The 13,714-nt window shown below is 53.7% G+C and overlaps 1 protein-coding gene across 1 annotated transcript in view; it reads right to left on the minus strand.

The window, feature by feature from the left end:
* Nucleotides 1-13,714, minus strand: part of asic4a (acid-sensing (proton-gated) ion channel family member 4a) — a 754,228-nt gene that overhangs the window by 250,198 nt on the left and 490,316 nt on the right. Inside the window, exon 7 of the mRNA XM_041201177.1 lies at nucleotides 3,433-3,446. Within this exon, the coding sequence (XP_041057111.1) occupies nucleotides 3,433-3,446 (14 nt within the window). The remainder of the gene's footprint in view (nucleotides 1-3,432; nucleotides 3,447-13,714) is intronic.

The following is a 13,714-nucleotide window of genomic DNA, read 5'->3' on the forward strand; positions in this document are numbered from 1 at the left end:
CTGGCCGGCTGAGGGACTGGCCGGCTGAGGGCCTGGCCGGCTGAGGGACTGGCCGGCTGAGGGCCTGGCCGGCTGAGGGACTGGCCGGCTGAGGGACTGGCCAGCTGAGGGCCTGGCTGGTTGAGGGACTGGCCGGCTGAGGGACTGGCCGGCTGAGGGACTGGCCGGCTGAGGGACTGGCCGGCTGAGGGACTGGCCGGCTGAGGGACTGGCCAGCTGAGGGCCTGGCCGGCTGAGGGACTGGCCGGCTGAGGGCCTGGCCGGCTGAGGGACTGGCCGGCTGAGGGCCTGGCCGGCTGAGGGACTGGCCTGCTGAGGGCCTGGCCGGCTGAGGGACTGGCCGGCTGAGGGCCTGGCCGGCTGAGGGACTGGCCGGCTGAGGGCCTGGCCGGCTGAGGGACTGGCCGGCTGAGGGACTGGCCGGCTGAGGGCCTGGCTGGTTGAGGGACTGGCCGGCTGAGGGACTGGCCGGCTGAGGGCCTGGCCGGCTGAGGGACTGGCCGGTTGAGGGACTGGCCGGCTGAGGGACTGGCCGGCTGAGGGACTGGCCGGCTGAGGGACTGGCCAGCTGAGGGCCTGGCCGGCTGAGGGACTGGCCGGCTGAGGGCCTGGCCGGCTGAGGGACTGGCCTGCTGAGGGCCTGGCCGGCTGAGGGACTGGCCGGCTGAGGGCCTGGCCGGCTGAGGGACTGGCCGGCTGAGGGCCTGGCCGGCTGAGGGACTGGCCGGCTGAGGGACTGGCCGGCTGAGGGCCTGGCTGGTTGAGGGACTGGCCGGCTGAGGGACTGGCCGGCTGAGGGCCTGGCCGGCTGAGGGACTGGCCGGTTGAGGGACTGGCCGGTTGAGGGACTGGCCGGCTGAGGGCCTGGCCGGCTGAGGGACTGGCCGGCTGAGGGACTGGCCGGCTGAGGGCCTGGCCGGCTGAGGGACTGGCCGGCTGAGGGACTGGCCGGCTGAGGGCCTGGCCGGCTGAGGGAGTGGCCGGCTGAGGGCCTGGCCGGCTGAGGGACTGGCCGGCTGAGGGACTGGCCGGCTGAGGGCCTGGCCGACTGAGGGACTGGCCGGCTGAGGGACTGGCCGGCTGAGGGACTGGCCGGCTGAGGGCCTGGCCGGCTGAGGGACTGGCCGGCTGAGGGACTGGCCGGCTGAGCTCCCTGTGAACCAAAGTAGAGATGACACCAGAGTTAAAAGCGGGAGAGAGAGCCCTGACAGTTGCATTGAGAGAGGGATGGTGTGGTGTAGGGTCCTCATGTGGGTGTTCACCTCTGACCTCAGTGTCACTGCAGGCAGGGTCCACATTCTCACCAGTCAGGGCAATGGCACACTCCTCAGTGAGTGAGGGGCCTAATGTGGGTCACTCCGCCCCCCTCCCCCCTGGTCTGGGGCCTCTCCCTGCTGATGTGAGCCAGCTTCTCCTGCATGGAAACAGCCGGAGAGAGTGTGAACAGGACACATGGACTGTGTGGGATGTTTGCGTGGTGAGCGGAGCCATGGGTAGGATGTGTACACGAGCTCCAGAGGGTATGAGCCTGATGGGGATGTGAGGGTGTGTGTGGGAGTCAGTGGTGTTGTCCCTTGAGGTGTGAGATCCCTGTGGGTGTGTGATGGGTTTGGGAGTGTGTGAGTCGAGAGCGATGAGAAGAGTGACTTACCCTGGGGAAACGGAGGAGACAATTTATGCTGTAACGGCACTGGGTGGCTGTCCTGTTTGCAGGGTGTTGGCGCTGACCAGCACTGCCTCTGCCTCCCACGCTGGGTTAGTGAGGTTGCTCGCTGGTCTTTGCCCCGAGTGGGAGTAGAGGAGTTTGTAGCGCTGCCACTGCGTCCGGTAAGCACTCGAGGGAGTTGTTGCACGAGGGAGGGAGGCAGCACCTATTCTCCCTTTGGCAGCCATGACTTTGCTGCAGCTTCTTCTCATTTGAAGAGCGTTAGCACAGGCTCTGGCGCTGGCTCTGGCTCTGGCGCTGGCTCTGGCTCTGGCTCTGGCGCTGGCTCTGGCGCTGGCTCTGGCTCTGGCGCTGGCTCTGGCTCTGGTGCTGGCTCTGGCGCTGGCTCTGGCTCTGGCGCTGGCTCTGGTGCCAGCTCTGGCTCTGGCGCTGGCTCTGGCTCTGGCTGGCTCTGGCTCCGGCTCTGGCTCTGCCGCTGGCTCTGGCGCTGGCGCTGGCTCTGGCTCTGGCGCTGGCTCTGGCTCTGGCTCTGGCTCTGGCGCTGGCTCTGGCTCTGGCTCTGGCTCTGGCGCTGGCTCTGGTGCCAGCTCTGGCTCTGGCGCTGTCTCTGGCTCTGGCGCTGGCTCTGGCTCCGGCTCTGGCTCTGCCTCTGGCTCTGGCGCTGGCTCTGGCTCTGGCTCTGGCACTGGCTCTGGTGCTGGCTCTGGCTCTGGCTCTGGCGCTGGCTCTGGCTCTGGCGCTGGCGCTGGCTCTGGTGCCAGCTCTGGCTCTGGCGCTGGCTCTGGCTCTGGCGCTGGCTCTGGCTCCGGCTCTGGCTCTGCCTCTGGCTCTGGCGCTGGCGCTGGCTCTGGCTCTGGCACTGGCACTGGCTCTGGCTCTGGCTCTGGCTCTGGCTCTGGCTCTGGCACTGGCTCTGGCTCTGGTGCCGGCTCTGGCTCTGGCGCTGGCTCTGGCGCTGGTGATGGCTCTGGCTCTGGCGCTGGCTTTGGCGCTGGCTCTGGCTCTGGTGCTGGCTCTGGCTCTGGCTCTGGCTCTGGCGCTGGCTCTGGCTCTGGCTCTGACGCTGGCTCTGGCTCTGGCTCTGGCTCTGGCTCTGGTGCTGGGTCTGTGCAGGAACAGGCTTTGGATATGGTGACTGCTTTAGTGAAGAAGGTGCCTGCTGGGCAGGTGAATGAGAACCCACCCCACCAGCACCCCGGCGTCTTTCCCGGGAATGTGTGATCAGTGAGACAGGATTGGGACGATAGTGTGAAAATCCACCATTGTGGCCGGTGGGAGACATGTCTCTTTCTCGCCTGTTACTGAACTTAGTGCAAATCTGGGACAATTCCACCCATGGAGTTTAGTCCAAAACTTTATCAAAAGCTTTTCTAAACCAACATCAACCCATTGGGGTTTCCACATTCCAGTTGAGAAACCACTCTTCCAGGGTGGAAGAGTTTAATTAATAAACCCATACTGACTACAGCCAGCAATTGCCATGTTTACCCTCATCGGATGACACAGAATATACACACAGAAACAGGATATACACACAGAAACAGGACATACACACAGAAACAGGACATACACACAGAAACAGGACATACACACAGAAACAGGACATACACACAGAAACAGGACATACACACAGAAACAGGACATACACACAGAAACAGGACATACACACAGAAACAGGATATACACACAGAAACAGGACATACACACAGAAACAGGATATACACACAGAAACAGGACATGCCTGTCAGTACTTATGCTCCATATACCAGTCTCCTCCCAGCTTCTACATCTCACCCCATCAATATCATTAATGATTCCAGCCTTAGAATACTAACACCTTCATTTTCACCTTTAACTTGACATAGAAATCCAAATCAAATTGCAGCAAAGGACAAGAGATGGGGGAACAATATAGCCACTCTCCAATTCTCAAAATTGCCACAGTAAAATTTCCAAATTTGCCGATGATCCCAAACTTGGAGGTGAGGGAAACAGTGAGGATGAGACCGATCGACTGCAACAGGACATAGATAGGCTAGCAGAATGGGCAGACGAGTGGCAGGTGGAGTTGAATACAGGCAAGTGTGAGGTGATCCATTTTAGCAGAAGGGACAGACAGAGGCAGTATAGTCTGAATGACACAGCTCTAAAGAGAGTGCAGGGTCAGAGGGACCTGGGGGTAGAGTGCATCGATCTTTGAAGGTGGCAGGACATATTGAGAGAGTGTTTTTTTTATTCATTCAAGCAATGCAGGTGTCACTGGCTGGGCCCAGCATTTATTGCCCCATCCCCAATTACCCCTTGAGAAGGTGGTGGTGAGCTGCCTTCTTGAGCCGCTGCAGTCCATGTGGTGTAGGTACACCCACAGTGCTGTTAGGGAGGGAGTTCCACGATTTTGACCCAAGTTAGCAAAACATATGGGATCTTGGGTTTAAATATTGCTGAGAAAAGAGACATGTCAAAGCTTTTCATCTTACACTCATCAGGAGGCTTCACAAGAACATCAATATAAGGGGAAAACAATTTATGCAGCACGAGAATAGAGTGCTGATTGGTCGGCAAGTGGGACCTGCTTTTCCCCTTATATTGGTGTTCTTGTGAAGCCTCCTGATGAGTGTAAGAAAAAAGCTTTAACATGTCTCTTTTTTCAGCAATACTCAAGTTCTGTATTACCAAATGACCATCTTGGGTCTCATAAATAGAGGCATTGAGTACAAAAAGGGTGACCCTGAACCTTTATAAAGCACTGCTTAGAGTCTTGTGTCCCCTTCTGGTCACCACACTTTAGGAAGGATGTGAGGGTCCTTGAGAGGGTGCAGAGGAGGGGTCCGTGTTGAGAGGGTGCAGAGGAGGGGTCCTTGAGAGGGTGCAGAGGAGGGGTCCAGGTTGAGAGGGTGCAGAGGAGGGGTCCAGGTTGAGAGGGTGCAGAGAAGGGGTCCAGGTTGAGAGGGTGCAGAGGAGGGGTCCAGGTTGAGAGGGTGCAGAGGAGGGGTCCGTGTTGAGAGGGTGCAGAGGAGGGGTCCAGGTTGAGAGGGTGCAGAGGAGGGGTCCAGGTTGAGAGGGTGCAGAGGAGGGGTCCAGGTTGAGAGGGTGCAGAGGAGGGGTCCAGGTTGAGAGAGTGCAGAGGAGGGGTCCAGGTTGAGAGGGTGCAGAGGAGGGGTCCAGGTTGAGAGGATGCAGAGGAGGGGTCCAGGTTGAGAGGGTGCAGAGGAGGGGTCCAGGTTGAGAGGGTGCAGAGGAGGGGTCCAGGTTGAGAGGGTGCAGAGGAGGGGTCCAGGTTGAGAGGGTGCAGAGGAGGGGTCCAGGTTGAGAGGGTGCAGAGGAGGGGTCCAGGTTGAGAGGGTGCAGAGGAGGGGTCCAGGTTGAGAGGGTGCAGAGGAGGGGTCCAGGTTGAGACCCTTGCTTTTCCTGATATACTTTAATGACATAGAGTTACTGTGCAGGGCACTATTTCAAAATTTGCAGAGGACATGAAACTTGGTAGCATTGTGAACGTGAGATGGATAGTGTAGAACTTCAAAAGGACACAGACAGGTTGGTGAAATGAGCAGACAGGTGGCAGATGAATTTCAAAGTGGAGAAACGTGAAATGATTCATTTTGGCAGGAAGAACATGGAGAGACAATATAAAATACAGGGTACAACTCTAAAGGGATCAGAGGGACCTGGGTGTATATGTGCATAAGTCACAGATGGTAGTGGGACAGGTTGAGAGAGTGGTTAATACAATGCATAGTATCCTAGGCTTCATTAATAGGGACATAGAGTACAAGAGCAAGGAGGCTATGTTGAATTTGTGTAAGTCACTAGTTCACCCTCAGCTGGAGTATTGTGTCCAGTTCTGGGGTCTGTACTTTAGGAAAGCATTGGAGAGAGTGCAGAAGAGATTCACGAGGATAGTTCCAGCGAGAAGAGCAGGTTGAGAGGAAATTCGAGAGAAATATTCAAAATCATGAGGGGTCTGGACAGAGTAGACAGGGAGAAACTGTTCCCTTTGGTGGAAGGATCGAGAACGAGAGGACACAGATTTAAAGTGACTGGTGAAAGAAGCAGAAGTGACATGAGGGAAAACTATTTCACGCAGTGAGTGGTCAGGGTCTGGAATGTGCTGCCTGGAGTATGGTGGAGGCAGGTTCAATCGAGTCTTTCAAGTGGGAATTGGATTATTATCTAAAAAGAAACAATATTCAGGGTTACAGGGGACAAGGCAGGAGAATGGCGCTGGCTGAAATGTTCATTTAGAGAGCCAGTACAGGCACAATGGGCTGGATAGGCCCCTTCTGCACTGTAACGATTCTTTGAGACCATAGTTGAGGGGTAAATATTAGCCAGGACACAGAGGGGACCTGCCCTGCTCTTTTTTCGAAATGGCACTGTGATATCTTTTGCAGTCACCTGAAAGGGCAGAGAGTTTAGAGTCACATCTGAAAGATGGCAAATAGTCAGTGGGTGAGATCTGTCCATGAAACGAATCCTAAGACAAACTGTGGCAGAATCAAGGTGAAAGGCTTCTATAAATAGGATGTTTGAATGTGTGCTGTGTGACTGGTGATGGTGGAGGGCTTTATAAATGTGGAGGAGGGGGGAGAGAGATTGCTGCTAGCTGTTCCCACTAACCAGATTTGACTGTAATTGCTAGTTATTCATCTTGCCGGCTGTAGGCTGTATAGAAAACTCTCATTCCTCCATCAAAGGTTAATACTCAAAAACGGATTTTTCACACACACAGAATAGGTTTTGCTTTATCATCTGTGAGAAATAGAACATCTGTGAAAGGCTTCATGAGGTGCTTTCCGATTAGCATACTGCTCACTGCAGGTAGAATGTGATAACAAGTTCTGTGCCTGGTCAATCCATGACATCTCATTGATCTAGAAAATTACTGGAGGCCCAGCCTTGAAATTGCTTCCAATTGGCACACAGCAAAGTGTTATCTGTTGCATAAACGATTCCTGTCTCACCTCTGCCCTTAATCTCCTGAATGCAACCATATCAGAAATTCACAATTCATTAGCCGCTGATACAAGTCTCACTGTGTTTCTGAAGGAAATGAGGGAGGGTACAGGACATTTCTAGACACTGCACCTAACCCACCCTTCCTCTCCCCGTATCCCTCAATCATGCCGACCCTCCCTCTCCTCATATCCCTCAATCTCACCTACCCACCCTCTCCCCTTATCCCTCAATCTCACCTACTCACCCTCTCCCTGTAACCCTCAATCCCACCTACCCACCCTCTCCCCGTAACCCTCAATCCCACCTACCCACCCTCTCCCCGTATCCCTCAATCCCACCTACCAACCCTCTCCCCGTATCCCTCAATCCCACCTACCCACCCTCTCCCCGTATCCCTCAATCCCACCTACCCACCCTCTCCCTGTAACCCTCAATCCCAAACACCCACCCTCTCCCCGTATCCCTCAATCCCACCTACCCACCCTCTCTCCATATCCCTCAATCTCACCTACCCACCCTCTCCCCGTATCCCTCAATCCCACCTACCCACCCTCTCTCCATATCCCTCAATCTCACCTACCCACCCTCTCCCCTTATCCCTCAATCCCACCTACCCACCCTCTCCCCATATCCCTCAATCCCACCTACCCACCCTCTCCCCGTATCCCTCAATCCCACCTACCCACCCTCTCCCCTTATCCCTCAATCCCACCTACCCACACTCTCCCCATATCCCTCAATCCCTCCTACCCACCCTCTCTCCATATCCCTCAATCACACCAACCCACCCTCTCTCCATATCCCTCAATCCCACCCACCCACCCTCTCCCCGTATCCCTCAATCCCACCTACCCACCCTCTCCCCGTATCCCTCAATCCCACCTACCCACCCTCTCCCCTTATCCCTCAATCATGCCGACCCTCCCTCTCCTCATATCCCTCAATCTCACCAACCCACCCTCTCCCCATATCCCTCAATCCCACCTACCCACCCTCTCCCCGTATCCCTCAATCCCACCTACCCACCCTCTCCTCATATCCCTCAATCCCACCTACCCACCCTCTCCCCTTATCCCTCAATCCCACCTACTCACCCTCTCCCCGTATCCCTCAATCCCACCTACTCACCCTCTCTCCGTATCCCTCAATCTCACCAACCCACCCTCTCCCCATATCCCTCAATCCCACCTACCCACCCTCTCTCCATATCCCTCAATCCCTCCTACCCACCCTCTCTCCATATCCCTCAATCCCACCTACCCACCCTCTCCCCATATCCCTCAATCCCACCTACCCACCCTCTCTCCATATCCCTCAATCCCTCCTACCCACCCTCTCTCCATATCCCTCAATCCCACCTACCCACCCTCTCCCCGTATCCCTCAATCCCACCTACCCACCCTCTCCCCGTATCCCTCAATCCCACCTACCCACTCTCTCCCCTTATCCCACAATCCCACCTACCCACCCTCTCCCCATATCCCTCTCCCCATATCCCTCAATCCCACCTACCCACCCTCTCCCCGTATCCCTCAATCCCACCTACCCACCCTCTCTCCATATCCCTCAATCCCACCTACCCACCCCCTCCCCGTATCCCTCAATCCCACCTACCCACCCCCTCCCCGTATCCCTCAATCCCACCTACTCACCCTCTCCCTGTTTCCCTCAATCCCACCTACCCACCCTCTCCCCATATCCCTCAATCCCACCTACCCACCCTCTCCCTGTAACCCTCAATCCCACCTACTCACCCTCTCCCCGTACCCCTCAATCCCACCTACCCACCCTCTCCCCGTATCCCTCAATCCCTCCTACCCACCCTCTCTCCATATCCCTCAATCCGACCTACTCACCCTCTCCCCGTACCCCTCAATCCTACCTACCCACCCTCTCCCCGTATCCCTCAATCCCTCCTACCCACCCTCTCTCCATATCCCTCAATCCCACCTACCCACCCTCTCTCCATATCCCTCAATCCCACCTACCCACCCTCTCCCCGTATCCCTCAATCTCACCTACCCACCCTCTCCCCGTATCCCTCAATCCCTCCTACCCACCCTCTCTCCATATCCCTCAATCCCACCTACCCACCCTCTCCCTGTAACCCTCAATCCCACCTACCCACCCTCTCCCCGTATCCCTCAATCCCACCTACCCACCCTCTCCCCGTATCCCTCAATCCCACCTACCCACCCTCTCCCCGTATCCCTCAATCCCACCTACCCACCCTCTCCCCGTATCCCTCAATCCCACCTACCCACCCTCTCCCCGTATCCCTCAATCCCACCTACCCACTTATGTTAGTTCAATTCCTGATAAGTCCTGCACGTGCCAATCAATGTGTTTATCCCCATCTCTGACCTTCTGACTTGTGGCCCCTCCCCCTCCCTGACCCTCCAATCTCCCCCTGTGCCTAACCTACCAACTCGACTAACCTCCTATTCCCTGACTCACCCTCTTGCCATTTCCCTGTGTTTCCACTCACGATCGCCAAGGTAACCGCCCTGTTTAAGAAGGGAGTGAGGCAAAAGACGGGAAATTACAGGCCGATTAGCCTGACCTCGGTCGTTGGTAAGATTTTAGAGTCCATTATTAAGGATGAGATTTCAGAATACTTGGAAGTGCATGGTAAAATCGGGCAAAGTCAGCATGGTTTCATCAAGGTGAAGTCATGCCTGACAAATCTGTTAGAATTCTTTGAGGAGGTAATGAGTAGGTTAGACAAAGGAGAGCCAATGGATGTTATCTACTTGGACTTGCAGAAGGCCTTTGACAAGGTGCCGCACAGGAGGCTGCTCAGTAAGATAAGAGCCCATGGTGTTAGCGGCAAGGTACTAGCATGGATAGAAGATTGGCTGTCTGGCAGGAGGCAGAGAGTGGGGATAAGGGAGTCCTTCTCAGGATGGCGGCCGGTGACTAGTGGAGTTCCGCAGGTGTCAGTGTTGGGACCACAACTTTTCACTTTATACATTAATGAGCCAGATGAAGGAACTGAGGGCATCCTGCCTAAGTTTGCAGATGATACAAAGATAGGTGGAGAGACAGGTAGTATTGGGCAGGTGGGGAGGCTGCAGAAGGATTTGGACAGGTTAGGAGAATGGGCAAAGAAGTGGCAGATGGAATACAACGTGGGGAAGTGTGAGGTCATGCACTTTGGTAGGAAGAATAGAGGCATAGACTATTTTCTAAACGGGGAGAGAATTCCGAAGTCTGGAGTGCAAAGGGACTTGGAAATCCTAGTCCAGGATTCTCTTAAGGTTAACTTGCAGGTTGAGTCGGTAGTTAGAAAGGCAAATGCAATATTGGCATTTATTTCGAGAGGACTAGAATATGAAAGCAGGGATGTGCTGCTGAGGCTTTATAAGGCTCTGGTCAGACCACATTTAGAATATTGTGAGCAATTTTGGGCCCCGTATCTCAGGAAGGATGTGCTGGTCCTGGAGAGGGTCCAGAGGAGGTTCACGAGAACGATCCCAGGAATGAAAGGCTTAACATATGAGGAACGTTTGAGAACACTGGGTCTATACTCGATGGAGTTTAGAAGAATGAGGGGGGATTTGATTGAAACTTACAGAATACTGAGAGGCCTGGATAGAGTGGACGTGGGGAAGATGTTTCCATTAGTAGGAGAGACTAGGACCCGAGGGCACAGCCTCAGAGTAAAGGGAAGACCTTTTAGAACAGAGATGAGGAGAAACTTCTTTAGCCAGAGAGTGGTGAATCTATGGAATTCATTGCCACAGAAGGCTGTGGAGGCCAGGTCATTGAGTGTATTTAAGACTGAGATAGATAGGTTCTTGATTGGTAAGGGGATCAAAGGTTACGGGGAGAAGGTGGGAGAATGGGGTTGAGAAACTTATCAGCCATGATTGAATGGCGGAGCAGACTCGATGGGCCGATTGGCCTAATTTCTGCTCCTATGTCTTATGGTCCCATGAGATCTGATGCCGGTGTTCCTGGGCTGTTGGAGGGTGGGTTGCCCTGGTGCTGACCTGGGGCCTGTGAGCTATTGAACTCTCCGTTGACATCGGAGGCACTGGAAGATCCCGTGAGGAATGGGAAGATTCCGGCCTGCCCATGTGTTATTTAAAATGATCCCGCTTGCAGCTTCACTTTCTGAGCTTTCGCTGTGATAGGGAACTCTGGAGCAGAGCGGTGAGGGGCATGTGGACGAGAAGCTTTGAAATTCTTTTGGAAAGGAAACACGGATTATAATTGCTCCAACATAACGCTCCAGCACCTCCGGGAACCACACCTCCACATGCCCGGAGCTCTGACATCCGGTCTGGATCTTGACTGGGAACACAGATTCAGGGGAGGGAAGCGGTGAGAGGGTCAGTCAGGCTCTGAGTCAGAGGTCGGGAGATAGTGTATTGTCGCTAGTAACTAGTAACCCAGAGGCCCAGGTTAACGTTCTGGGGACCAGGTTTCAAATCCCACCATGGCAGCTGGAAGATAAAGAGAGTCTCAGTAATGACATCCATGAAACTATCATCGATTGTCATAAAAACCCATCTGTTTCATTAATGTCCTTAAGGGAAGGAAATCTACTGTCCTTACCTGGTCTGGCCTACGTGTGGCTCCAGACCCACAGCCAATGTGGTCAATTCTGAAATGCCCTCTGAAATAGCCTAGGCAGCCACTCAGTTCAAGGGCAGTTAGTGATGGGTAAAAAACACTGGCCTTGTCAGTGACACCCACATCCCATGAAGGAATAAACAGAAAGGCTGGGCTGCTTCAAAATGCTGTTAATCAGGTCACGTATGAAAGAATGTTAAAACCAACCTTGCATCGCTCAACAAGATTACAGGCCTCAATAACTTACCAATGTTAACGCAAAACAGCATTAACTAGGGCTATAGTAAATGTGGACTTGCTGCATGGACATGTACAAACCCACACACACAGTCACCTGAGACACATTTACACAGACCCAAACACAGGCACTCACTCCCACACATACTCACATGCTAACGCACACAGACACACGCACACACACACACACACACACACAGACACACACACAGACACACACACACACAGACACACACACACACACAGACACACACAGACACACACACACACACAGACACACACACACAGACACACACACACACAGACACACACACATACACAGACACACACACACACACAGACACACACACACAGACACACACACACACAGACACACACACATACACAGACACACACACACACACACACAGACACTGACAGAAGATCTGACAGTTGTGTTCAAGTTGCAGTTTGTGTAAAACAAAATTAAACATCAAGTCGTATAAGACACGATTCAGGAAGATGACCAAAAACTTGGTCAAATTGGTCAGTTTAAAGGATGATGGTAAAGGAGGAGGGAGAGGCAGAGAGGTTTTGGGAAGGAATCCCAGAGTTTAGGGCCCAAGCAGTTGAAGACATGACTGCCAGTGTTGGAGTGATTGGCGAAGAGGCTGGAATTGGAGGAGTGCAGAGATCTCGGAGAGCTGTGGGATTGGGTCAGGTTACAGAGACAGGGAGGGGGCAAAGAGATTGGAGGGATTTGGAGAGTAGGAGAATTTTAAAATCAAGGTGTTGAGCAGGGGTTAAATTAGGTCAGCGAGCACAGGGCTGATGGGGGATGGGATTTTCTCTGAGTTAAGTCAAGGGCAGTGGAGTTTTAGATGATTTCAAGTTTACAAAGGGAGAATGTGGGAGACCAGATGGGGAGCATTGCTGAGTCTGGAGCTAACAAAGGCAGGGATGAGGGTTTCAGTAGGATGATGAGCTGAGATGGGACAGAGTCGGGTGGTGTTATAGGCAGTCTAGGCGATGGTGCAGATATGAGGTTGAAAGCAGTTGTGAAGAGTCTGGTTCAACCTTACAGAGCTGCCAAAGAGAGGGATGCAGTTGGAAGCAAGTGCCATAGTGGTTATGTCACTGGACTAATATTCCAGGCTAATGCTATGCAAACATGGGTTCAAATCCCACCCCAGCAGCTGGAATTTGATTATAAATAAAAAAGTTTGGAATCTAAAGTGAGTCCCAGTAATGGTGACCATGAAACTATCATGCATTGATGCAAAAACACATCTGGGTCACTAATGCCCTTTAGGGAAAATATCTGCCATCTTTACCCGGCCTGGCCGACACATGTGGATCCTAACTGCCCTCTGAAATGGCCGGGCTGGTCACTCAAACTGCTACAAAGTCACAAAGCAATGAAACCAGTCAGACCACCCGACATTGACGTAGGCACCAGAAATGACAATGGTAATCTCAGTCCTGTTGGACCTGCAAAGACCACTTCCTCACTAACATCTGGAGCCAAGCGCCAACATTTGTGAGCTGCCTCACAGACGAGTCAACCAACAGCCTGACATCACAGAAGGACAAGGAAAGCTCCTGCTGATTACCACGTCCCGCCATCCCTCAGCTGGTGAATCAGTGCCTCCTCCATGTTGAACACCGCTTGGAGGAAGCACTGAGGGTGGCAAGGGCGCAGAATGTACTCTGGGTGGGGGATTTCAGTATCCATCAACAAGAGTGGCTCGGTAGCACCACTACTGACCGAGCTGGCCGAGTCCTAAAGGACATAGCTGCTAGACTGGGTCTGCAGCAGGTGGTGAGGGAACCAGCAAGAGGGAAAAACATACAAGACCTCTTCCTCACCAACCTGCCTGTCACAGATGTATCTGTCCATGACAGTATCAGTAGGAGTGATCACCTCACAGTCATTGTGGAGATGAAGTCCCATCTTCACATTGAGGATACCCTCCATCATGTTGTGTGACACTACCACTGTGCTAAATGGGATAGATTTTGAACAGATCTAGCAACTCAAGACTGGGCATCCATGAGGTGCTGTGGGCCATCAGCTGCAGCAGAATTGTACTCGAACACAATCTGTAAGCTCATGGCCCAGCATATCCCCCACTTTACCATTACCATCAAGCCAGGGGATCAACCATGGTTCAATGAAGAGGGTATGCCAGGAGCAGCACCAGGTATACCTAAAAATGAGGTGTCAACCTGGTGAAGCTATAACACAGGATCACTTGTGTGCCAAACAGCATAAGCAGCAAGTGATAGACAGGG

Source organism: Carcharodon carcharias, chromosome 12 (genome assembly GCF_017639515.1).
Source record: "Carcharodon carcharias isolate sCarCar2 chromosome 12, sCarCar2.pri, whole genome shotgun sequence".
Classification (NCBI taxonomy): domain Eukaryota; kingdom Metazoa; phylum Chordata; class Chondrichthyes; order Lamniformes; family Lamnidae; genus Carcharodon; species Carcharodon carcharias.